Source organism: Saimiri boliviensis, chromosome 15 (assembly GCF_048565385.1).
Source record: "Saimiri boliviensis isolate mSaiBol1 chromosome 15, mSaiBol1.pri, whole genome shotgun sequence".
NCBI lineage: Eukaryota > Metazoa > Chordata > Mammalia > Primates > Cebidae > Saimiri > Saimiri boliviensis.
In genome coordinates, this window is record NC_133463.1 from 22,020,413 (window position 1) to 22,048,228 (window position 27,816).

Consider the following 27,816-nt stretch of genomic DNA (forward strand, 5'->3'; position numbering starts at 1 on the left):
AATATATGAATTTACAGTTTATAAAGGAACAAGATGACCTTTTCCAAAGGAAGTAATTTGAACCTAAGCTCACGGAGAGTCTTCACAAAAACTTCTAATAGGAGCTGTGACTATAAAGTAATGTAATCAATTTATTAACAAGCATATAAGACCCTATATATACAATTAAATGGTATCATCTACAAAATAGTCACTTCAGTTGACTATGTCATATTCCAGTGATGCTACCATAGCCCCAAGGGTTTTGAGCACAACTCTTAATTGATACATATTCCAAAACTTTATTTTCTCATGATTTTTACTACTTAGTCTACATTTGCCAACAACACATGAATGAAATACCTGCTATCTATAAGGAGCAGATACTTGAGGAAGGACAATATCCACACTGTGGTGCACATTTCGGACCCATTTCTTTGAGTTGTGGCCTAATCATCCCAAAGGATTTCATGCAGTGGCAGATGGTAATCAAGTAAAATGACACCTGAAGATACCTGGCACCGGGTCAGTGATCGCCAAACTGGCTTCAACTCCCACACCAAAGGAAACTTTCTCCGCTAAAGGACCGAGGCTCTCCTATAGAGTGTAAAGGGGAACCCTGAGGCCCCAGAGAAGAAACTAGGTCAATCAGCAAGGTTTTCTGAATCAGCAAGATTTTTTAAATACTTCCAATATATGCCACATTGGCCAGAGTTCGACAGTTACCATTGCAATTACAGTGTTAGCCAAGCAAAACTCCTCACCTCCCAGAGAGCCAAGCCCAAGAGCCAGAAGGAAGCCCTTAGCCCCTGAGACCACTAGCTCCACCTCTTGTAGACATTGTTCAGTCTAACAGTATTAACACAAACTGCATGCAACCAAGAGAAATGTTTGACCAATGTCCTTCCTAGGAAGAGAGGAAAACAACCTTATATGCAGGAGTATTTGCACAATTCCACCTGTGCAGTCAAGCAAGGATGGACAGCAGAAGCCCCAATCATGGAACAGCCTGTCAATCACATCTCTTCTGGGGAAAAGGGTAAACCGAAGAGGAAAACAGGCTAATTCTGTAATTGCCTTCCATGAGCATAGGCTCCTTGGCAAAAACAATTCACAATTGTATCAGGATTTGGCCCTTACACTCCCTTGCAGCCAGAACCCATGAGCTAACTTGCTATCAATCCGTTAGTGGCATCAGGAAGCATCTATCTTAAAAGCCATGTAGAAAGCATTCTGTATGGTGCTCAAGTCAAAGTGATATGCTGGGAGGTACTGAAAAGAATGATAGGTAATGAACCCAAAGTGCATTTAGGAACAGAAAACTCCTCTCTCAGAATCACTGCCAAAAACTTACAGTAGGAAGGAATCAAAGGGGAGTGTAAAACGATTCTAACCATGATAAAGTAGAGTCCAATAGGATGGACTGGTTTATTTTACATAATTTTCAACAATTACTTAAGATCATATTTTGGTCCAGAGCACAGATTTCTCTCTCCTCCTATTTTGAAATTGATTTTTTTTCTTTCTTTCTTTCCTTTTTTTTTTTTTTTTTTTTTTTTTTTTTTTTGAGACAGAATCTCACTTTGTCACCAGGCTGGAATGCAGTGGCGCCATCTCAGCTGACGGCAACCTCCACCTCCCAGGTTCAAGCAATTCTCCAGCCTCAGCCTCCAGAGTAGCTGGAACTAACTACAGGCGCACGCCACCATGCCTGGCTAATTTTTGTATTTTTACTGGAGACGAGGTTTCACCACGTTGGCCAGGCTGGTTCTCAAACTTCTGACCTCAGGTGATTCAACTGCCTTTACCTCCCAAAGGGCTGGGACTACAGGCGTGCACCACCACGCCCTGCTAATTTTTGCTTTTTTCAGTAGAGACAGGGTTTCATCATGTTGGCCAGAATAGTCTCCATCTCTTGACCTCATGAACCACCCAGCTCAGCCTCCCAAAGTGCTGGGATTACAGGCGTGAGCCACCGCGCCCAGCCTCCAAGTGGTTTTCATATCCCAGGCACAGATTTCCTGAAATAAATACTCATTTTCAGGAGCAACCACAGCGATTTTCTGTCCAGAAAAAAAGAAAACCATACAGATTTACCAGTGCTTTCAAGATATAACTAAAATACTCAGGTGAGACTTTTCCCAGTGACTTTGTGGGCCTATAAGAGCTAAAGAAAATTTCTGCAACAATTTCCTTGGATAAGAAAGCCTTCATTTTCTTTCCTTATTATGCATTTCAAATTAGTTTCTGGCCATGTTGTTTAGCACACTAGTTTTAAAGCCCCTTATGAAAGAATACTGGAGTTTATATTCAAGCTATCAGATTCATGATTCAGCAGCCTCTTTATCTTATGATGGATGGGGCAGGCAGACTAAAAGAGAATGTGTCCTATGACATGAAATAGCCGTTCCTTCTACCACACTATGCCTATGGTTCCTTTGAAGCATTTGAAAAATTCTACCTGATTTGTAACTCTGCTATGGCTTAAACAGTACTGGATGGAAAGTTCAGCTTCCTCTTTTCAAAAACAGATCTGCTTTATTCTATGAAAGTAAATGTAACATGCTGCACATACATTTTCCCAATCAAATTGCATAGTTGAGACAAATTCATTTGTGCTTTGTAGCAGAACTCACAGTAGGTGTTCATCTCTAAAAGCTTTGATTTGGAAATGCAAAGTCCTAGGCAAGCTCCCCTTTGATTGGAGTGTTAGTTAATGATATGCACTGCCATTCCCCTACCCATGATTTTGCTAACCGTGTACCTCAGCCTATACCGTAGGGGAGCATGAGCTTGAAATTAACACAACGGAAATGGGAACAAATCTAGCTGAACGTCTCCTTGGAGAGAAGCGGGGAAAGGCTCTCAGTCTTGTTGAGGTAACCAGCCCTCAATGAATAGCGGCTGTGTATTCTGAGTCCTGTTGGTTTGAGGATTGTGTCTGTAGAGGTTAAAAAACGGAAAGAAAGAAAAGAAGGCACGGTTGTTTCTCAAGTCGCCATTTTCAACTCAACCAACAAAACTAATCACTTCCATTTTCAAGCTTCAGGAGGGCGGCTCCAGGGCAGGGGGGCTCTCTTCCAGCCCCGGGTCTGCGGAGGAGCTTATTGCTTCGGGGAAGGGCCCCGGGTAGGTCTGTGCTGCGCACTGGATCCCCTTCTGCAGACCAGTCTCTTCGTGGAATTCTCCCTGGGTGCCGAAAGCTGGGCAAGATCTAGTCCGGGCGTTGTCGGGGTGTCCCACTCTCTCACTGACAGTGCTCAGGGGGAATTCTCTCCACCTACGCCTCTGCAGGCCATCCTCCTTGTACTTTATGGAGTACCAGGCCAGAAAAATAAAAATAAAGCCCACGAACTTGAGGCCGGCCGCCAAACCGAAATAGACAAAACGAAACGACGTCACGTTGTACTCCCAGCAAGAACCCTGCACGCCGCACTCCTGCTGCCACAGCATGCAGGTGGTGTCAATGACTGCTCCGAAGTAGATGGGAGTAGGAATGTACGCTACGGGGTGGAGAAGAAGAAAACACGGGACTCAGCGCCTCTGACAAGGGAGAGCACGTTCGTAAACTGGCAAGCTACTTAAGTGCTCTAAAACCAGTGGAGGGGAGGGATTTTCTTGTGTTACCTGATTCTTTTTTTTTTTTTAATTGCATTTTAGGTTTTGGGGTACATGTGAAGAACATGCAAGATTGTTGCATAGGTACACACTTGGCACTGCAATTTGCTGCCTTCCTCACATCACATTTTATCACAATAGATTTATCACGAAAGCGTTCACTACATCATAAACACTCAAAATCTAGTGTGCAGCCCAGAATGTGCTGTTGATTTTTAGGATCAAATCGTCATGTTGTTTACTTTAAATAGATAAAATTTTATTTGTCATTTATACCACAATAAAGCTAAAAAAGGGGTATTGTTAAAAATACACCTAGTGAATCCTTTTAAACTTAAAAATTGGATCTTGTCATTAAATATCCAAGAAGCCATACTAGAATCCTTTATTACCCACCAAAATTCAATACACTTAGTTCTTGTGGGTTGAGTTCTAGTCCTCAGATGCAAGAAGGGTATGAGAAAAGCAGCATCTCCTGTAAGTCAGACACCACATGAAATGGCAGCTTTATAGAAGCACTTATAAATCTAAGAAACTATAAAGGAACTTCATTATGGCATAAATTTCATCTTTGAAGCTTATAAAGCATCTGAGATGAATAGTAGCTTCATCGTTTGGGCTATGATATAGACATTTCCTTACCATAAGAAAAAAACTACCTAGTACCTCCGCTCCTTTATTACATGCTATTCCTTTTGCCAAAATCTTCCCAAACTAATTCACCTTGCAAATATCTACACCCTCTTTAAATTCCTGACTCATTCAGGTGCCATCATATGGTCACTGCATTTATCTGCCTCTGTTTTATTAACTATCACATAATATTTTAAATGTTTGCAAATCTGTCACTCCATAAGCTTCTTCAAGGAGGGACTGTGCCTTTTATTCTTTGCATCCCAAGGACCTCAATAAAAATGTACAGAAGATAATGCTGGGAGGGAGGAGGAAGGAGGTAACAAAAAGTGAGAAAAGAGGAGGAGAGCCAGAAGAGAGAAAGGAAGGCAGAGAGGATAGGTAAGCTGATCACCCAGGAAACTGTGAGTGATACATTTTTAATAAGTTATTTTTATTTAAAATAAGGTCTATTGGTTTAATTTTAACATTACTAAAGTTTTTTTAAACTCTTTCGGGTTTGAAATTTGGGGGGAAATGAAAATTGGCTTGTTGGCCCAACTAGACAATCCATAGAAGTTAAAATAAAGTTGAATTAAATAATAAATGCCCTCCCTCCATTTATTCTTGATGCTGTGGCATACATATATCAACTCACATTCACCTCCAAATCATATTAAATGACCCCAATTCCATGGCATCAGAGAAGGGCATAGCAAAAAGAAGAAATTATTATTCTGGCCGGGCATGGTGACTCATGCCTGTAATCCCAACACTTTGGGAGGCTGAGGCTGGCGCATCGTCTGAGGTCAAGAGCTCAAGACCAGCCTGGCCAACATGGTGAAACCCCATCTCTACCAAAAAAATCTACAAAAATTTGCCAGGCATGGTGATGAGCACCTGTAATCCCAGCTACTCAGGAGACTGAGGCAGAAGATACACTTGAACCTTAGAGGCAGAGATTGCAGTAAACCGAGATTATGGCTCGGCAACAGAGCAAGACTCCATCTCAAAATTTTTTTTTTCTTTTTTAATTGAGTCACCTCTTTGGTTAACATATCTTTTTCTTTCCAAATAATACTGCTTAACTTTTAACAAGAACTATAAGGCAGCCTTTTTTTTTTTTTTTTTTTTTTTTTTTTTTGAGACAGTGTTGCTCTTGTTGCCCAGGCTGGAGTGCAGTGGTATGATCTTGGCTCACTGCAACCTCTGCCTCTTGGGTTCAAGTGATTCTCCTGCCTCAGCCTCCTGAGTAGCTGGGATTATAGGCATGTGCCACCACAACCAGCTAATTTTTTTTTTTTTTTTTTTTTGTATTTTTAGTGGAGTCGAGGTTTCATCATGTTGGCTAGGCTGGTCTCGAACTCCTGACCTCTGGTGATCCACCGGTCTCGGCCGCCCAAAGTCCAGGGATTATAGGCATGAGGCACCGAGCCCAGCCCAAGGCAGACTTTTTAACTGTATCTAAGTGTGTCAGGATTTCCTTTAAACAGCATGCTTTTTAAAAAATCGTACCCTTGAAGTCTTATTAGTACTGACAAAACAAGCCACTCTTTAAATAGAACTAGAAGCATTTTCCTTCTGGGGCTTGTTGTAAAGTGCTTATTCTTGGACTCAGCTATCAACTATCACATATGACAAACGGAGGATGCCAGGAGATTAGTGCTTCCAGGGGTCAGACAATGCCTTTTTTAAACATTACCTCTTCAAAACTGAAATAAGAAATTTGAATCAAAAAACAATTTTTTTTTTTGTCTTGTAGACAATGATACTATCTACTGGGGAGAAAATACAGCTGAAGAAAATGACAGACTGCCACTTAAAAAACCATAAAAGGAAAAATAAGCTTGATGACAAGGAAGTCAATTAAAAATACATTGAAAGTGATCAAAGGAACTTTGTACTTTACATGCCTATTTCCCATTCATTGTCTCAAGAACCCACAGAGTCATGTGGTGTTTGTAAAAATAAGACCTATATTCCTCCTGCACACATGTACTCTGTGGTTTATCATGTGGACACAGCACAACTGAGTTTCTCTTGTTGATAAGTAAAGACTTATAAGGCAGTCCCTATATGTTACTTAGGGGACCTTTCTTTTCCTTTCTAAAGTTTTTTATTTTTCTCAGAAAACTTGATAGGTATACTCTTTGTTTAGTCCAATAAAATTATTATAAAGAAGGAAGGAATTGAAAACTTTGCAAATAAACACCAATTTCTATTGCTTTCATACTAACCCGTAAAGGGATCAAAATGCCATAATTAAAAATCCATGACAAATTGCTTGATTTTGTATTTCTTACTGTGTAAAACTCTGGGGAATTTTGTCCAAGTTTATGTTCATAATGAAAAAGAAACTAACTTAACTTTGGTTATGCTTTGTGTCATCAAACAACAGAACCTGTCAGCTTCTAGTTCAAATCAGAAAACAAGGAAGTTGTACCCTCATCACTAACCTGTAAAATCTTATTCATGGTAATAAATGACGTGACTTGCCATCTTTAAAAGACAGTGAAAATTTGCTATCTGCAAAGAGGAACTAAGAGGCACACTTGGAAATTCAGGGACGTACCAAGGGTTCGCAGCAAAACAAACTGCATTCCCAGCGCAAAAGGTCTCTCCTCGTCTTCTACGGACCTACAGTGAAGGGAAAGAAAGAAATGTTTTTTAAATAGTAGCCCCAAGAAAATGAATGATAAATCAAGTCTGCCTTGTGCAGAGCAGGGACTAAAGAGATGCCATACCAAAATATTTAATTCACTAGAATTTACTAACAATAGCCACCCAAGATTGCTGATGGCTAAATCACTGAATAAAGGTCTCCCCACTGAAAACACCAAAGAAACTAACTCTAATTGTTTATACATAAATACTGGTGGAGGAGGGTCAAAGGCTCTTGGCTGAAGAAGGTGAAATGCCCCTAACTGAGCTTCCAAAATCAGATCTATTTTTTTAATTATAGAATTTCATCCTAAATACTGGATCTTTTTTTTTCACTGTGTACCTGCATCTTCCAGAATAGTAGATATGTACAGTGAAAATTACTCCAATCATTCCTCCAGAACAGGAAATAAAAAGAGTAAAGAATAAAAGTATCTTCGAAAGTATATAGGAAACAAGTCAAACATCCAAGAAAGCATAAGCCCTCCCACTGCGTCTTTTTTTCTTTTTTTTAAATTTACACTCCAAGTTCTTCCCATGTGACAGGAAGATTGAAGTCTACTCGTTTTGTAATTAGCAAAGATTAAAGGGCTCCTTTTCTGAAAGTTTAGGTTAGAAGCCAACTGGTGATTTGCCATGTTTGAAGACTAAAAGTTATTTTGGTCTATGAGTTATTTAACATCTCTTGAAGAATAAAGTGCAAAGAATGAGATTGAGTAAATTTATGAATGATTCATGTATCTTTTTAAATGCGGCAGTACCTCTCCATCACATACCCATGAGACTATGGTATATAATGGGAACTTTGCCAAGACCAGTGCCCTTGTCACCTTTTCCCCAGTTTCCTTATTTCTCATAGCAATTTGCACAGCACTGCACACAGGTTGTTATTCCATAAATATCTGCTGCTGGAAGAACTGAGTAAAAAAACCAGCGGGCCTTTCATGCGCTACTATCTGGCTGTCAATGAACAGCTTTGCTGGGAAATGCCTGATTCAGCACCAAGCAGAAAAGAAGCCAGAACATGCCTGACTCAGCCCACTGCCCTTGCTAAGCAGTGACGTGGCAGCAGGTGCTTCCTGCAAGGTGCCCAACCTTGTGGCATCCGAGGAGCCTGGAGTAAGAGTAAGAACTGACTCCCTTTCCTCACTCCCTCCTTGCACTGCACCCCCTAAATCCCCTGAAGCTGCCCAGACCCATGGGTGTGTTCTTCTGGCTTCCCCACGCCGCCCAGTTCCTTCCTTTGTGCACTGCAGTCCTTACTGCAGATATGACCACACCGACGTGAATGTATCGGTGTGACAGGCCTCCATAACAACTGTTTCAGTACTGACCGTTTAAGTTGAATATTAAAAGCCAGTGCCTACGTCGGGCGCAGTGGCTCCGGCCTGTAATCCCAGCACTTTGGGAGGCTGAGGCAGGCGTATCACGAGGCCAAGAGATCAAGATCATTCTAGCCAACAGAGTGAAAATACAAAACAATACAATACTAAAAATACAAAAAATTAGCCAGGTGTGGTGGCATGTGCCTGTAATCCCAGCTACTCTGGAGGCTGAGGCAGGAGAATCGCTTGAACCTGGGAGGTGTGGAAGTTGCAGTGAGCTGAGATCATGCCATTGCACCCCAGCCCGGGCCACAGAGCAAGTTTCTGTCAAAAAAAAAAAAAAAAAAAAAAAAAAACAGTGCCCTATACAAAGGCTGGAATATAACAAAAAGCCCACTGAGAGTTTTTTCTAGGCCTTTCCTGGGCCTTAAAGCATGACAAAATAATGAAGAAATTCTTAACAAGACCCATATAGGATTAAACAAGTTTTACTGGGGATCTGAAAAAACTCCCCAGGCCTCCACAGACAAGTTTATTGGGGATATGAAGGAACTACCCAAACCTCCGTGATTTACCAGGAGCCAAGATAAGGGTAATCACCCCAGCACCTGGACCCATTTAAATTAAGTAAATTTACTGAGGCTCCAGAAGACTGTCTTCGGGATTCAGACCTTAATTACGGATTAAAAGAAGTTCATCACTCATGTCTTTAGATCAGGCGTCCCCAAACATTTTACACAGGGGGCCAGTTCACTGTCCCTCAGACCGTTGGAGGGCCGCCACATACTGTGCTCCTTACAGTGACCACCAATGAAAGAGGTGCCCCTTCCTGAAGTGCGGCGGGGGGCCGGATAAATGGCCTCAGGGGGCCGCATGCAGCCCACGGGCCGTTGTTTGGGGACGCCTGCTTTAGATGAATGCACACTTACACATAGACCTATAGCTTGGAAGGTATATAAGCTCTAAAAACTTTGTAATTTTGAGTTGGTCTGGGGATAATTTCCAGGCCTTCTCCTTGTGACCAGTTACAGAAATAAAAACTCTCTTCCTCCCCTGTTCATCTGCATCTCATTATTGCAATGCAGAAAACAGCAGCCCAACCCTCGGTTTGGTCCAGGGACATCAGTGCCATCATTTTTAATAGGACAAAAGTAGCTTCCATGTCCTCTTATAAACAAAAAATCCAAACAAGATACTGCAAAGAAAGCACAGCCTGAAAAACTAAAAAGAGAGAGAGAGAGAAATTACATTCCCCAATATACTCTTTTCTGAACTCTAAAATTTTATATGATACTAAAATTAATGAACTCAGCATTTCAAATTGCAGACCCAGCATAAATCACCACCGATCCCGAAGGTATTAACTATCTACAAGGTTGAAGATAATAGCCTTTGCCGCATGCACGATTTAGCAACTTTCCCAAATTACTTCCTGCCCTCCTCTAGGGTCCAGCTTCTCATAGCTAACAGAGTGATGACTTTCAACTCCTGAAGCTGAATCTCATAGGGCAGAGACTTCGGGAATCAAAAATACCCCCATTACACAGTAAGAATATAACACAACTGAATAAAGAAAGTTCCAAAGTATGAAACGTTATAACCTTCCTTTCCCTTCCTGATAGGGAAAAATCCCTCTTAAGCTCACCAGGCAAATATCTGAGTGCCCTCCTGCACAAGCTAATTTTGCTTTGCTCTCTGATTCACCACATCAGCCTCTTGTCCTGGATTATGTGCTCCGGAAATTCTAAGTACAGAGCCCACCCTAGAAGTTGAATGCTGTTCTCACCTGAGTGTTACTATGATGGCTGATGGTTGCGCACATGCTGTGATGAAGGTGACTATGAAAAGAAAAACTAAGAATGGGATCAGGGTATTGCAGGTTCGTTTACACTTCCCAGACACAGCATAACCGTTCTCATTGAGATAAGTCTTGACAATAACCACACGGAGCTGACTGCGCTGTCCCACAGTGGGCGGAGTGATCACTTGCCGACTTTGGACACAGGTGCATTCTGTATAATTCCGTATCTAGGTGAGCAAAATAAAGATCAGTGGTGTGCCCCTTGAAAGCTAACTGTGACATAGGAATGTAAAGATGAAGTTAAGTAAAAATACTCCAAACTAGCTCGAAATATTTCATTGAAAATAGCTTCCTCATTGCTAATAGTAAGGATCTCAAGTGTCCATCTAACAAAACCAGTCTGCTGGTCAAAATTATTTAAACCTAAACTTTTCTGAGAAGCTTTCAACATTCAATACCATTCACATTCTGCATGCTCACCTTTGTCATCATTATATTCTGCCTCAATTGCTGTTCAGTCTTGGGCTCTTCAATTAAAGAAGCCCCTCAAAAAACAGAACCAACTTTATTTTTCTTCGTGTTCACAGAGCACGCACCTAGCACAACTGTGGTCACACAGTGGGCCCTAAAGTAAACATCTAGTAAATGCAGATAGTTCATAATGCAGCTGTGATGACTTCAGCACCAATACTAGTGAGCATCTCATTGGTGTTCCATTTTCTTTTCTTTTTCAACTTTTATTTTAGATATGAGGGTACATGTGCAGGTTTGGTACATGGGTCTATTGTGTGATGCTGTGGTTTGTTGTACAGATGATCCCATCACCCAAGAAGTGAGCATAGTTCCCAACGGGTAGTTTTTCACACCTCCCTCCCCACCTCCCCACTGTAATAGTCTCCATTGTCTACTGTTCCCACCTTTGTGTCCATAAGTACCCAATGCTTAGCTCCCACTTTTAAGTGAGAACATGTGACATTTGGTTTTCTGTTCCTGCATTAATTTGCTTAGGATAATGACCTCCAGCTGTATCCACGTTGCTGCAAAGGTCATGATTTTATTCTTTTTTATGACTGTGTAGTACTCCATGGTGTGTATTATCGCATTTTCTTTATCAGATTCACCACTGATGAGCACCTAGCTCAATTCTATGTCTTTACTATTGTGAACAGTGCTGCAATGAACATACAAGTGCATGTGTCTTTTTGGTAGAATGATTTGTTTTCTTTTGGATATATGCCTAGTAATGAGATTGCTGGGTTGCGTGGTGGTTCTGTTTTAAGCTCTTTGAGTAATCTCCAAACTGCTTTCCACAGTGGCTAAGTTAATGTACGTTTGGGTGCATCCACTTTAAACATCCTTTTAGTCCCTTTAGTTAGCTGGTGCCCTACACTCTATAAAGAGCACCCAACTCCGTGGATGTAACTTGGGTCTAGCCACTCACTGCAGCCTCCACCCAGTACTGCTCCTGGACTCTGACAAAGGCAGACAATAAGCTCAAATTCACCTGTTCACTCTTTCCAACAAATATTCATGAGCCCCTACACTAACATACCAGGTGTCATTCTAGGGGACTGAGGATACAGAATAGCAAGAGTCCAAGTCTTCTGTGTTAACTACCGAAATTTCTACTTAAGGCAAATAAAAAGAGACAAATAAAACACTGAAGGGTGTCGCAGGATACCAAATAAACAAACAAACAAAACGAACAAATGTTAAATCATCCGATTAACCTTCCTCCTGTTATGTTTCTCTTCACTGAATGGACATCAGCTGAACTGGCTCCCATTGCAACCTTTGAGCACTTGAAGCAGCCGTAAGAAAAAGTATAGAGATGGGCACTGTTTGGCTGTCATGCTCAAAAGACCGCTTGGCAGTTTTTAAAGGATGAGCACTCACTCCCAAGGAAGGATTTAGACACCAAAAGAACAGATCTCACTGTCTCTTTCAACATGGTGACACAGTGGAGCTCACCCCATTATATATGGGGAACAAACAACAGGAATTCTCAATTTATCATTGCAGTTTAAAACTGAGACTCAAAAACAATATCCAAAACATTCAGTGGATGGTATAGTCCCTTATCACTTGAACAGAACAAGCATGTGCATTTGAACCTTTTAATGGAAGCAAATTCCTACAATCTGTTCTTCCACGAAGAATCAAACCAGGCTTAATAAGAAACTGAGTAGAATATGAAAACCTTCTCCTACAGCATTATAGCCCATTTATAATTTACAGGAAAGGGAATTCTCAAAATAGCCTATTCTTGAACTCTCAGAAATATCTTTGCTTTCAAAAATTTTTTTTAAGCCTGAACTGAACTGATAGTCTATGAAAAATGGCCATTGCCCATCTTCACAGACTCCAGTCAGGGGAGGTGCTTTCCTATTCTCTTCTATCAGCACCAAATGTGGTCATCTTGACCTTCAAATCCATCACAAGGGCACTGTCAGAGAAACAAGTGGGAGGACTGGAGCTCAACCTTATCAAGTTTCACTGAGTTGGCACAGAATGTAAAATAGGAGAAGGCTGATATGAAACCGAATCCCTGCATCCAAATGTTCCAGTCATCCCTGGGGGAAAAAAAAATAATAGCAATGCATGATTTCTTTCCTCTAGGTTTGCATCAGAGGCATTTTGTAGGCTACTTGGAAGCTCTTGAACAGAAAGACTGAAGTCGTTGTGGCTGCATATGAATTTCATCACATCCTTCTCACAGGATGTTGGACTCACAGAAGAGGAACTTGTGAAATATACTCACCCCAGTGCTAAGATTACCACTATTAACACAGCCAGCCAGACACGGGTTAAAGTACGTAATTCCATCGGATCCACAGACTGGCTCATACTCGTGTATTTTACAACCACAATTAACGTTGCAGCTTCCTGTCAGATTCCTATGGGGCATGGTGAGAGAAGGTCTAAGAGAGAAGAGAAGCAGATCATGAGCAACACTTACCAAAATAAAACTCACAGGAAAGGTCTTGAAAACAATTTGTACATTTAGAGAAAATATTCTTCCTATCAAATCAAAGCCATGATATCTGAAGCAGCCACCCTCAAAATCATTTTTATGACTTTAAAACAAAATATGAAGAAAAATGTTTAACTGTCTGGTACTACAGATTCAATGCTTTTTATCAAATGCCTGCCTCACCTCAATTTTACCCTCCCTCTTGGTGCTATGAACCTGGTCTCAGCACGTGGGTTCTGCAATTCTAACCCTAATATAACTAGTCACTTATGGCAGGCACCTGACTCTACATCTTAACAAGTCTGTACCTCAATTTCCTTATAAAATGGAGGAAATACTTTTTAGTGTTGAATCAATAACATCATTGTGAACGTATGATTACAGTTAAAAGCCATCTGTCATGGTTACTAATATAGGTTCCTTTGACCAAAAACTTTTATTCTAGAATAAATTATCAAAGAAAGACATGGGACATGAGACTCTCAAAAATCAAAAGGAAGTATTTTCAAAGATGATTAGGTATCACATTGACTTCAGCAACCAGAGAATGAAAATTAAGCAGTTCTTCACTTGGGAATGCCCAGGTGTGGATCCACAATCAGATATGGTGGGTTTCTTCTCTTGAGGTCATGGTGTCTGATACGAAGAAATGATACTGTATGGAAAGCTCGAAGAAAATAAATTCAGGCAGCAAATAAAGAGGGAAGGAAAGGCAGGTAAGAATATAGGGCTGGGGAGAGACGTGGAAACAGACAGCGGTGGTGGAGCAGAGGGGCACCTGGGGATCCACAGCAGAAGGAAAGGGCTCCATGCTGCTCACAGCCCATGACCTCTTTTGCTTTTGTGACCTCCATTTTTGTGTTTCACGGATGAAATGTAGTTCCCAAAACTATGTGAGTTAGCAATAGCAGATCTTTCATCCAATCATCCGTTTATCCATTATCCATCCATTCAACAAATACTTTGGAATGTCTGCTATGTACCAGGTCTTATATTTTTTAAAATAGATTTAGAGGGGGTAAAAGTACAGTTTTGTCACGTGGATATATTGTGTCGTAGTGAAGTCTGGGCTTTTAGTGAACCCATCACCTGACTAATGTACATTGTGTGCAATAGGTAATTTCTCATCCCTCAACTCCCTCCCCCGCCACCAAGATTTATCTTTAATGACTATGCTAGCACGATGTATACAGTAGTATAGCTCATCCCACCCATGCATGTTAATCGGTGAGTGTTGTTTTTTCAAAGTTTTTCTCCTGTGGTCTTTTTCATACTTCGATAATTGAGTCCTTAAATTTTAATGGGGAAAACAAATTCAAAACAATATTATAGTCTTATCAAGAAAGCCTTCTAACAAGGCAAAAGGCAAATAAATTCTGTTTTTCATTCAGGTCACTCCACAGAAAAAATTATTGCAAGACTCTTATAATCATTACATCCAGAAACTCCTAGTGTCATACCATCTTAAAGTTTGTATATGCCTAAAAATATAGTATTCTAGACTAGTGAGTTTCCACTGGGTCAGTTTTGCCCCCCAGGAGACCTCTAGCAATGTCAGGGGACAATTTTGGTTCTCACAACTGAGGGGGTGCTACTGGCATCAAATGGGCCACTAGTTCCTACTGAAGTAGGAGATCAGTGGCACCTGCTTTCTGAGCCCTGGTCACAACCCTGCTGATCAAAACAGGATGTAGTAAAGAAACTAGCCAAAACCAGGAGGACCAAGATGGCAACCAAAGTGACCTCTAGTTGCCTTCATGGCTCATTATATGCTAATTATGATACATTTACATAAGACACTCCCACCAGCGCCCTGGCAGTTTATAAATGATGCTGTGGGGATGGCCTGAAAGTTACCTTATATGGTTCTGGGAACTCTCTGCCCCTTTTCCAGAGAGTTTGTGAATAACCTGCCCCTTATTTAGTATATAATTAATACTGGATGTAAATATGCCAGCCAGCAGTCCACAAGGGCTTCTATGGGCCACTCCACCTATGCTCTATGGAGGCACCATTTAGCTGTACATTGCTGCTCTAATAAACTTGCTTTGTTTCACTACCAGGTTGCTCTTGAATTCTTTCCTGTGCAAAGACAAGAACCCTCCCAAGCTGAGACCCAATTTGGGGGTTTTGCCTGCACCACCACAATGCACAGAAAGGCCCCCACCACCTCCTGTAATAAGGAATTATCTGGCCCAAATGTCCATAGTGCTGAGGATGAGAAACTCTGTTCTAGACCAACTTTCGCATTGTTCAGATGATGAAATTGAGGTCTAAGCAAGCGAAGCAATCCACTATGAAGCTGGTTAGTAAGATGCTAGCTGCTGTCATATGAAAAGTACTCAGGGTGCATTCATATTCTCTTCACCAGCACTTGAAGAACTAAACTGCAAGTCATAACCAAATAAAAGGACTTTTATGTATCTGCATGCTTAGTCATAAAAATGCTACAATCCCATACCGACGGTTATTATCATGGTTATTTAGAAGTTACATGGCATTGCCTATTAACAGCATGCTTTGCATTCATCTGTGATAGCCACAGATTCCAAACACCTCTCCTTTATGAGTATGTCCATGCAAGAGAAAGCAACCTAAAGAAAATATTAACAGATGCTCACAACAAACACAGTGATTGCAGGGAAGCAAAAAGCTTTCCTGAGTTTAGGCAGCTAGCGCAGTCCCAGGTCGCCCTTGGGTATGTTTGCTTTTCTTATGAGATCATGGTGTCTGATACGAATGAATGCTACAAAATGAAAAGCTCTAAGAAAATCAATACATGAACAAACATAAATAGCAATGAAAGGAAGTGGGCATTCATGAAAAAGTTATTAGGAGAGAAGGTGATCATGTTACACACACAAAAAGCTGCTGACATGGTTTATCCTTTACACTGTGCTGAAAATCACTTTTAAGAATAATAATGTCCTGCCTGGTTGTCATTCACTCTCCAGAAAACAGACTGGATTCTAATAATAGCGCAAGTTTAAACCTGAGTAACACCAAGCAATCTCTCATTAGCCTGAAGTGAACCCATCATGAGAGCACAGAACGCACAAGGACTACTTACTGAAAGCTGCACTCGGCCTTGTGCAAAGGAACTTGTGCAAAGGTGATGACCTTCCCAACAAACAAAAAGCATTTCTGGCAAGATAGAAAACTGCACAAAAGCTTCTTGTTGAAGGCAGTCCTCCAAATAAGAGGCTCTTGTTAACTCAAGAATCAATATAAGTGTTAATTTTGAGTAAGGTACAGGGCCTCGATAGCAAATACCTTAAAATTGTGTGGTCCACAATATTTTACATGAAAATCATGGAATTATGGAGCTAGAGAGAGGGAGGATCTCTGAGATGATCCGGAAAACTTGCTAACTTCCAAGAACAGGAAACTATAAGAGGTATCATGGCAAGCCCCACAATCATTGAGGCCTCAAGAAAACCAGCCCTGGGGAGACGGCAAGAAAGAAAACAAGAAGTAAAAGCAACAGCCTTGTTATCCAATCTGTTAAATTAATCACTCAGGGAGGGATGCTTATTTAAAGTAATATGTAACAGCAAGACAAATGATTGTTAAACATAATGCAAACCATTTCTGCGATAGGGCCATTACAGCCACATATGTAAAGAATACAGTGGCCCTAAGAAACCACATTCGCACCCCAGCAATTGTGTCCCATCACCCTACCCCAAGACTAAAGAACACTTGAACTTCCCCATCTAAACATACTTCTACTACATACTTCTATTGGTCTCTATAAATCAAAGAGAAGTCCCCTAACTTTCTTAAGGGACTTCTGCCTCCTTTCAAGTTTCTCTCTATTGAAAGTTTGACAAGTAGAAAACCATACATACTATGCTCAGGCCATGTGGACTAAAAGAACATGATTCACACAACAACAAAAAAAAAAAAAAAAAAAGAAGAGAAGAAAGAAAGAAACCTCTTTAGCAAAATATACTAATAAACTAGAAAAAAATTAGTATCTTTCTCATAATTTCTTAATCTTCATCAATTTATCTCAGTCTTCAAGAAGATCTCAATGAGAATGTTTCTTTTCAACTCCACTTAAATTTTTGGCTTCATATTTGAACCCTTCCTTGGCTCTACAGAACTATGCAACTTCAGGTTTATAATTATTACTCTCATCATCATAATCATCATTACCATTTAATACTAGCATCAGCAGAACCCTATTTTTACTCTATGAATTGTGCCCTGAGATCTCAAAGTAAGTTGTCTCATTCATTCCCTGTGAGAATCGTCATTATTATTGCCATGCTTCCATCTTTCAGGTGAGGAAATTGAAGGTTTGAGGGGATAGGTACTGCCAAAGTCACACAGCTAGTAAGGGTCAGAAGTGGATTTAAATCTAGTTTTATTTCACCATAGCATGCATCTGTAAGCCCCACCACTGGCAGGGAAGCTTTGTGTAACTGTCCGTAGTTTTATTTCCTCTAGCACAGGTCTTCCAGATGCCTTATTTCGCCTTCTTCCTGGAGAAAGCTCTAACGCAGTTTTTCTGGCCCTCTGCTTTCAGTGTTTCTGAGTGTGAGTCAGAAAGAGCTGGGTTCAATTTCATATCCACAATTCACAAGTGCCGTGAACTTCAGATTTCATATTTGTAAGACAGAGATCAAAAAGTCAGCACCACACAGTTGTTGTGGGGGATTAGGTGGGTGAATGCATGGCCAGTGTCCAGCATTGTGCCTGGGACATAATATGCACTGAGACATTGGTGTGCTGTCTTTCCACACCTAACAGAAGCATGAATGAATAGAAGTAACAGAATCACAAACGTGAGGAGTGCAAAAGGCTACCATGACATTTTTCCTTTCAAAAAGGATAAAGTAGTTTTTTAATTTACTCCTACAGAGAATGGTGGGAAAAAAACTAGATGAAGATCTAGTTTCAGGCCTGCCATTTAGTGGCTATGTGACCTTGGACCAAATCTTTCTGTCTATGGCTATGAAATACCCCTTCAGACTACATGAAGGAGAGCGAGAATGATCAACAAAGCGTAGTATGTAATAGCATATGTGCTAGCATAGGTTTAGAAGAGGACTGTACTCATGGAAGTTGTGATTACTGTGTCTAATTGCTATTTTTATTGTTAAAGCATGCTCAGCTTTGTAGATGACAAATTTAAATCAGGTGTAACTTGAAACTTACATGTAATAACCCACAATGTGTACACACTATCTCTTTAAGTCTAGAATCATTTGAATAAAATAATGTGTCCCTTATATGGCTTTTCAAAATACCTTTATTTATTATTAAATAAATTTCTAATCATTGTAGAAATTTTTTAAAATACACAAAGACTAAAAAATTAAACTTATGCATAGTGCTACATCCAGGTATATCTACTTTTAATGCTTTTAGTATACTTTGTTTTGGTCTTTTTTCAGTGTGCATATAGATTAACATTAATAATATAATGCTACCAAGATTATATGTAAAGTTTTAAATTCTATTTTATCTCCTGATAACATTACATAATAAACATTTCTCTATCAACTTTGTTAATATAAGGGTATAGACTGGTAAACTTGGTCCCAAGTTTAGTAATATTTATAGATATTTTTGAAATGAAAAGCCTTATCATGTTTCAAGATATACACCTTACAGACTTTATGCTGATTTTTTTAATATCTCGGTCACAAAATTTATTTAATACTTAGCAGAAAGAACATTTGCTTATACTTTATATCCCCTTGATACTCCTGAAATGAAATAAAACAAATGTTATTTGTGTCTCCAAATAGAGCCCAAAAAAAGATGAACTCATGTACTTACATCTAGAAATGAACTCTAAACCTATTAATAAAAGTAGCTAGGATAATTCAAAAACACATATCTATGATCTTTCAAGCAAACTTCTTTTCCCTCTAATTCTCAGAAACTTCTGTGAAAATTACTGATATCTACAATAAATGATTTTGAATGGTGCCAAATATTTAAACAATGGAGAAAAAAACTTAAGCAGATTAAGCTGCCCATGAGACATAGGCAAGGAGATGAATGGTTTGAATGATATAATTGGAGAATTTAGGACTGACCTGGCCAGAAATGCAAGTCACCTGGAGGGCTGGTCCACTGTCTAAAGACACCGCGTTGTCCTGTGGTAAAATCAGGTGTGGTGAGGAGGAAGCAGAATTGTGCCAGTGGCAAAGGTCTGAATTAACAAACTGTGTTTATTTAATGTCTACAGTCTGAATATGATGAGGCAATAAAGCTATACTCAAAGAAGATACTTGAGGGAAAAATTTTGGAGCTGGGTGGGACTGAGTGAATCATACTGTCCAACAGTCTCTGCCAAGAGCAAAAAACTGAGAAAATGCTTCCTGGTCATTTGGTAGCTCAAGAAATCACCCCTGGAAAAGTTTTAGCTCAGTAGCTCAAGTCACAAAACCAGATAATATAATATATTTTGCTTTAAGTCCAAAAAGATTGCAATTGATAAATGAAAGATAGTAGTAGACAGTAAAGCTAGAACTACTAAGTGATGTATCAGCACATAGCGCTGGTTATAAAGTCTTCACACGGACGTCAGATTTAACTCCATTCAAAACAATCATTTGAAGAAAGGGCAGAGTGGGGGGCGGCAATAACTCATATTACACGATGCATTTATGTAAAGCATCACTAAACCAGTTTCCATGGTCAATGCCAGCTCTTTCGGGTCCAAGATGACTGGGACACACCTGTGTGAAGTACAGTCTGGCAGCCACAGAGAGGAAGCAAAAACACATTTCCTAATTAAAACTGGAGAGAAATTGTGGGTGCTGGGAATGTAATTACATGACTTGGAAATGGGCCAGGATTTTGCTAGAGCTCTTAGGATCTTTCAAAATGAAAACTCATCAGATTTTTAAGTCTGAAGATTCTTTTTTATTTTATAGAAGTTAGAATACCTAACATGAAATCGATCTTCTTAACCAAGTTTTAATTGTACAATCCAGTATTGTTGACTGTAGACATAATGTTGGACCGCAGATCCCTAGAGCTTATTCACCTTGCTTGACCAAAACTGTATTGGCTCCTGATTGGTAACAACCCATATCCCAATCCCCCAGCCTTGGTGGCCACCATTCTAACCCTCTGAGTCTATGAATTTGACTCTTTTAGATACCACATGTAAGTGAAATTTGTGACCAGCTTTTTTCACTCAGCATGATGTCCTCAAGGTTCATCCATGACAATATCCATGTTGTCGCATATTGCAGAATTTCCTTCTTTTTTCAGGCTGAATAGGGTTCCATTGTATGTATATAGTCATGTGTCACTTAATGACAGGGAGACATTCTGAGAAATGCATCATCAGATGATTTCACCGCTGTGCAAACATCACAGAATGCACTTACACAAGCTTAAGTGGTCTAGCCAACTACACTCCTAGGCTATATAGTATAGACTGTTTTTCCCAGGCTAGAAACCTGTACAGTATGTTCGTGTACTGAATACTGTAGGCAATTATAACACAATGGCAAGGAGTTGTGCGTCTAAACATAGAAAAGGTACAGGAAAAATAAAGTATAAAAAATAAAAAATGATAGACCTGTATAGGGCACTTATCACAAATGGAGCCTGCAGGACTGGAAGTTGCTGTGGGTGAGTCAGTGAGTGAGTGGTGAGTGAATGGGAAGGCCAAGGACGTGACGGTGCACTGCTGTCAACTGTATAAACACTGCACATTTAGGCTACGCTCAATTATTAAAAACCACTGTTAAAAAAAAAGTCCCACTGTTCTTTCTTCTATAATAAATTAACCTTAGCTTATGATCAGCTTTTACTTTATCAACTTTGTAATTATTTTTTAGCTTTTTGACTATGTTGTAATAGCACTTAGCTTAAAGCACACATTGTACTGTGGTACAAAAGTATTTTTTCTTTATATCCTTATTCTATAAACTGTTTTCTTTTTTTTAACTTGTTAAACTCTTTTGTTAAAAACTATGACACAAACACACACATTAGCCTACACCTACACAGCGTCAAGATCAGCAGTGACACTATCTTCCACCTCCACATCTTGTCCTAAGGTCTTCAGGAGCTGTAACATGCATGGAACTGTCACCTTCTAAGATAACAATGCTGTCTTCCAGAATACCTCCTGAAGGACCTGCCTGAGGCTGTTTCCCAGGTGACATTTTTTAATAGGTAGGAAGAGTATACACTAGCATAATGATTAAAAATATAGTATAGTAAATGCATAAACCAATAACACAGTTGTTTATTGTCAAGTACTATGTACTCTACACAATTGTATGTGTGGTAGAATTACAGGACTAACAGCATGGTAGGTTTCTTTACACCAGCATCACTACAAACTCGTGAGCAACGCATTGCACTTTGACCTTATGACTGCAACATCATTAGGCAATGGAATGTTTCAGCTCCATTACAATCTTAAGGGATGACCATTGTATATGTGGCCCATCATTGACTGAAACATCGTTATGTGATGCATAATCATACATTTTCTTTGTCTATTCACCTGTCTATAGACATTTAAGTTGTTTCTATATTTTGGCTATCAAATCTGAATTTTCTCAGAAAACCACTAATAATGCATCAGGCTCATTCTACAAAAGACTGTGATTCCATTTTGGCTCCACAGGAAAAGCTTATTCTCCCAAAACATCCCAGCCCCATCCCAGGTACTTAGGTGATTCATAAGTACTTGATGCTAATCAAAGATGTGTCAGTCATTAAGTCCTTTTAATGTTAGAAAATTCACCATGCCAGTAAACTTGGAGCCCCTCACGTAAACTTTAATGAATGGAACTGGCTTGTATAGTAGCTTTCTTTGTTGTTTTTTCTTCTGTCAGAATAGTTTAATAATCAAAAGTATGCAATATTGCATCCAAAATCAAAGAAACCTGATTTCAAACCCCAGCTCAGCCATTTTCTAGTGTGACTTCAAGCAAGTTATTTAATCTCTCTGAGACTTTCTCCTCATTAATAAAGAGAAAAATATCCTTAAATAGTTATTTATCAACTGCTTGCTATTTATGTGTTTTATCCCATTTTATCCTTCCTTTAATCTAAGAGATGAGTATTATAATTGATTACATGTTAATGTTGAGGAAATTGAAGCACAGAAAGCTTAAAGAATTGGCCAAGTATCTTATTCAATCCTCATATCAATCCAACTAGATAGATACTATCTGTAGTCTCATCTTAAAGATGTGGAAACCAAGCCCAGGAAAGCCAAATAATTTGCCTATATTCAGACAGCCAGTATGTGGCAAGGCTAAGGTGAAAATCTAGACTGGCTGATGTGAGAGCCACAGAGCAAATGCAGTAGGCACGCAGAGCAAGTAGCATGATGCCTGTCACTCAGCTGCTTTGAAATACCAGAAAGCCGTGCAATACTGAGAAGTAGAAACATCCCCAATAGTTCATTCAGCAAGAAGGTGGTGTGTGCATGCAAGTGCATACCTCTATAAAACACACAATTTAAAACAGCACCTCAGTGTGGTGTTCAGAAAGAACTCAAACTCTGATGTAAGTCATATAGATCTGATTCAGCTCCACTCCTTATTAACTGATGAGTTTGGGCAAATCACTTAATTTCTCAGTTCAGTTTCTTTCATTAAAATACAGATGACAATATGAACAGTAGAGAGATGCTGTAAGCATAAGACATGTGTAAGTGCCAATCACACTGAACCAAACATGTAGCTTACAAAGACTCCTCTCTTCACTGCCACTCCCTTCATCTTTCTCTTTATTGACTTCAAAGGGAAAAAGAGCCACATGCAAGTCGTAAAATCATGCAGAACAAGAAACAGTTTTTACTAGGCAGGCCAACCCACACTGTTGAGCGGGTTGTACACTGCCCAAAGGCACCCAGCTAAGGGAGCAAAGCTGAAATATAGCTTGCACCCTGCTTGGAGAAAGGATTCGGTTTTTGTTCACACAAAAGTATCTGCTACTCTAAAAGTGGCATGCCTACACAGCTGCAGCACCCAGTAGTGTTTTCATTCATTCATTCTAGACTATATTACTAGAACTTGGGGAACCCGACAAATTCTCCATGGAAACTGGGTTCTTCTTTTGCCGCAATGTATAAACTTCCTTTAAAGTCAGACTGCAAATATTTAAACAATTGGGTCATTAAGCAGCTTCCAGCACTCTTAATCAGGTTACTTTTTCTAGACCGAATACAACTAAGTGAGAAAAGGTGTACCATAATTCACGGATTAGATCACAAATATGTAAATTTATGTCAAGTTCACAAGGGTTGCAGCTTCACTATATGAGTAACATCCCTGAGCAGAGACAGGTGCCATACATTCATTCATCTATTAAAGAAGGAAACGGAGTTGCTTTGCATGATCTAGAAAGGAAGGGAGCAGAGATAAGAAACTAACTTTTTTCAACATATGTCAAGTGCTAGATTCTGTGCGAGGAAATATGCGAACCTTCTCCATGTCATCCTCATTGTCCAAACTACAAATATTTGGTTAAAATATTCAAATGATTTAAACTAAAGGTTGCCAGGTGTGGTGGCTCACATCTGTAATCCCAGCACTTTGAGATGCCAATGCCGGCAGATCATCTGAGGTCAGGAGTTCAAGACCAGACTGGCCAACTTTGTGAAACCTCGTTTGTACTATAAAAAAAAATAAAAATAAAAATAAAAATAAAGTTAGCTGGGCATGGTGGCGGGTGCTTGTAATCCCAGCTACTCAGGAGCCCAAGGCAGGGAAAATTGCTTGAACCCAGGGGGCGAAGGTTGAAGTGAGCCAAGATTGTACCACTGCACTTTAGCCTGGGTGACAGAGCAAGATTCCATCTTAAATAAATAAATAAACTAAAGGATGAGGATAAGAGAAAGAGATACTGACTTTTACTTTTACCCTTCTGCACCATGTTAACGTTTTCAGCCAAATGTATTTGCAATTATGTTTGTAACCAGGAGAGATGAACTTTAGTTATGCTCGTGACTGGGAGAAATTGATATTATCACCAGTTTTATGAATGAGAAAACCAAGATTCAACAATATTATGTAATTTTTTGCTGGATCACACAGTTAGAAAATGATAGAGCCAGTCCTTGCCTTTCAAAACAATACTGTGTTAGACAAATCAGTTTGAGGAGATAGAAGAAAGAAGTTCAGGAAGTTCATTCATGATAACTTCATCTGTCACTAACATTGGCTGCTAGGCTGTCTGCTAAGAAAAACAAGGCCAGGGTAAGATAAAGGACTTGAAGAAATGGGTTTAAAAATAAAAACAGAGCCACTGTCATGGACATGAGAAAGGAAGCTGACTGGGATGAAGCAAATGGCTTGCTCAGCAAAGATGAGGGCCTGCTAAGATTGGAACTCATAAATTTGTAATGGAGCCAATCAGCACAATTATATAATTTTTCCCAGTGGTGCTGGGCAAGCCCAGCAGCAGTTGATTCAGGCTGAAAGAGGGAGGTGTGGTTTTAAGCAAGGGCTCTAAGAGTCTTGAGGAAACTCGCTGTTTAAAAGCAGGTAAGACGTGGACTGTGCCTTCCATTCCTTTCTGAGAACAAACTTGAAATAAAAGCAGAGTAAGAGTCAAAGGAAAGCGTGACACCAAACTTCACAAAAATGGCAAGTAGATAGGCATGGGTTTATGTGAAACAGGCAGAGGCCGCCTTGGAGAAAGAGAAGCCAGCCTGCCCGATGCCATCTCCACGGGTTCAAAGCTCAAAGTCAGCAGATGTGACAAGGGCAAAAGTGAGACGTGGAGGGAAAACTGTGGGACTTCCTAGAGATCTGAGGAAGAGAAAACTGTATCCGTGAGCCCTTCCAGTCTCAGTTATCCCTTCCCTCCCATCTCCAATTTAGGACCCAGAAATTCATCAGGAAGTGCTTCTCTAAGGAAATGGGAAGAAATTTTAAAAGCTGAACTTCTGCTCTAGATGTTGACAACTCTGAAGAAAATCCCCTCATTCTGGTATTTGAGGTACAGGGAGAGGAAAGACATCATCTGAGAGAAGCTAGGTTGAGTATTGTCACCTGCAAAGCCCAGAATAAACAAACAGAAGAACTGGTTCCTTAAAACCAAATGATAAATGCAAGGCATAAAAACAAAGTTAAAAAAAATTCTAATCATATGTGCAGAGAGATCTGAGAAGACACTACTCCGTAAAACAACACCAGAATACTACAGAAAGGGAATGTTCAGAATACAGCAATGAAAAAAACCCTTATAATAAAAAATGTACATAAAGATAGAAAACAATGTTTTTTAAAAAAAACCTCTCATAGTAAAAGACAAGAGTATGCAATATGAGAGAATAAATTAAACACATAGGCACCCAGTCCATACATTCTAATATCTGACTAACAGGAGTACTAGAGAACACAGGGAAAAGAGAAAATGAGTTTAAAAAAAAAAAAAAAAGACGTGTGTTGCATTAAAAGCGTTCAGAAAGTGCCTAGTACAATGAATGAATAAAGCCCTGTGTGGAGGTATTCGTTCATTCATTCCTTCACACAACAAATATCATACATGTTTTAGATGGTGAGGATGCAACTGTTACATAGATAGCTCGGCTGAGTGCAGTGGCTCACACCTTTAATCCCAGCACTTTGGGAGGCCGAGGAGAGTGGATCATCTGAGGTCAGGAGTTCTAGACCAGCCTCGCCAACATGGTGAAATCCAGTCTCTACTAAATATATATATATATATATATATATATATATATATATATATATATATATATAAAATTCACCAGATTTAGTGGCACATGCCTGTAATCCCAGCTGCTGAGGTAGGAGAATCTCTTGAACATGAGAGATGGAGGTTGCAGTGAGCCGAGATCATGCTACTGCACTCCAGCCTGGGTGACAGAGCAAGATTCTGTCTCAAAAAAAAATTATATATATATACATATATATACATATATATACATGTGTATATAGATATACATATGTGTGTGTGTGTGTGTGTGTGTGTGTGTGTATATATATAGAGAGAGAGAGAGACAGACAGACAGACAGACAGACAGCTCTACAAACTGTACCCAAAGAGCTCATATTTTAGACAGGGGACAGAAGCAAAGCAAATCATTAAATGAGATAATTTCAGATAATGTTAAGTGTCATGAGGAAATGAAGGAGAAATAATGTGATCAAGAGTGGGGGGACAGTAGGTTCCCCTAGATTTGGCAGAGGGAAAGCCTCTCTGAGAAGGTGGCACTAGGATCATGAGAAGGGTCCAGCCATGACAAAATCTGAGGGTAAAGTATTCCTTATGAAATTTCACAACACCTTGAAAAAAAGTATCCTAAAAACTTCCAAATAAAGTTAGCCAGAGAAATGAGAACTAGGGCTGCAATTACATTTCTTATCAGCAACAGAAAATGCTAGATGACAAATAAAGCAATGGTTTCAAGTCCCCAGAAAGATACTTATTTTTTATTTTTACTTGTTTGTTTGTTTGAATTTATTTTTTAAACTTACTTGAGGTTCAGGGGTACATGTGCAATTTTGTTACATAGGTAAATTCTGTGTCAAGGGGGTTCGGTGGACAGATTTTTCATCACTCAGGTAATCAGCACAGTACTCAATGGGCAGTTTTTCAATCCTTCCCTCCTCCCACCCTCTGGTATAGGCCCCACTGTCTGTTGCTCCCTTCTTTGTGTTCATGTGTACTCAATGTTTAGCTTCCACTTATAAGTGAGAACATACAGTATTTGGTTTTCTGTTCCTGTGTTAGTCTGCTTAGGATAATGGCCACCAGCTCCATCCATGTTGCCACAAAGGACATGATCTCATTCTTTTTTATGCCTGCATAATATTCCATGGTGTGTAGGTACCACATTTTCTTTATGTAGTCTCTCATTGATGGGCATTTAGATTGATTCCACGTGTTTGCTATTGTGACTAATTCTGTGAATAATGTTGTGATGCATGTGTCTTTAAGGTAGACTTTATGGTAGAATGATTCATATTCCTTTGGATACAAAATCAATAATGGGATTGCTGGGTTGAATGGCACTTCTGCTTTAAGTTCTTTGAGAAACCATCAAACTGCTTTCCACAATGGCTAAACTAATTTACACTTTCAACAGCAGTGTATAAGCATTTCCTTCACTCCACAACATTGTCAGCATCTGTTATTTCATTACTTTTTAATAATAGCCATTCTGACTGATGTGAGACGGTATCTCACTGTGGTTTTGATTTGCATTTCTCTAGTGACTAGTGATGTTGAGCATTTTTCACATGCTTGTTAGCTGTGTGTATGTCTTCGTTTGAAAAGTGCCTGCTCATGTCCTTTACTCACTTTTTAATGGGGCTGATAATGTTTTAACCTAGAATTTTATGGCTGCTTAAACTACCATTTCAATGTGAAAGAGCAAAGATGGTTTAATATACTCACAGGCTCAGAAAGTTTTTGCTCCCATGTACCCTTTCTAAGGAAGTTATCTTTTTTCTGGCAAAATGAAGAGTTACCAAATAAACAAAAACTAGTGGATACGACTGAAGAAACTTCTGAAAGGAGGTCCTAGGATGTAAGTTACGTCAACAGAGCAAGCGGTCCACAGTCAAGCAGGAAGCTGGAGTTCGGGGAAAGAGGAAGATTCAGTAAAACAGAAAGCATGATTGACAACTTAGAAAAACATATGGACATGATCAAGGCAAGTAGCAAGAGAAAGCAGAGGCCCTTAGAGCTCAAAGACAGTGACACAAAAAAGATACGGTCCAACTATGACACAACTTGAAGCAAATTCCCATTCCCTCTCTACTCAGGTAACTGCTCCTTCCCTCATACTCCCTGTTTTCCGGAGAAAATGAACCAAAGGCTCTGGCTTAAGAGCACCACACATAAAGGAGAAGTTAGGTGAGATGCTAGAA

At 39.7% G+C, this 27,816-nt stretch overlaps 1 protein-coding gene across 3 annotated transcripts in view; it reads right to left on the reverse strand.

Moving 5' to 3' along the window:
• Positions 1-2,491: 2,491 nt before the first annotated feature.
• Positions 2,492-27,816, reverse strand: part of SLCO5A1 (solute carrier organic anion transporter family member 5A1) — a 153,775-nt gene continuing 128,450 nt past the window's right edge. For all 3 annotated transcript variants that reach the window (XM_039464926.2, XM_010330741.3, XM_003942904.3), the window contains 4 exons: positions 12,758-12,917; positions 9,982-10,223; positions 6,782-6,846; positions 2,492-3,482 (listed from right to left, as the gene is read on the reverse strand). In XM_039464926.2, the coding sequence (XP_039320860.1) occupies positions 3,025-3,482; positions 6,782-6,846; positions 9,982-10,223; positions 12,758-12,917 (925 nt within the window). In that variant the 3' untranslated portion in view covers positions 2,492-3,024. The remainder of the gene's footprint in view (positions 3,483-6,781; positions 6,847-9,981; positions 10,224-12,757; positions 12,918-27,816) is intronic.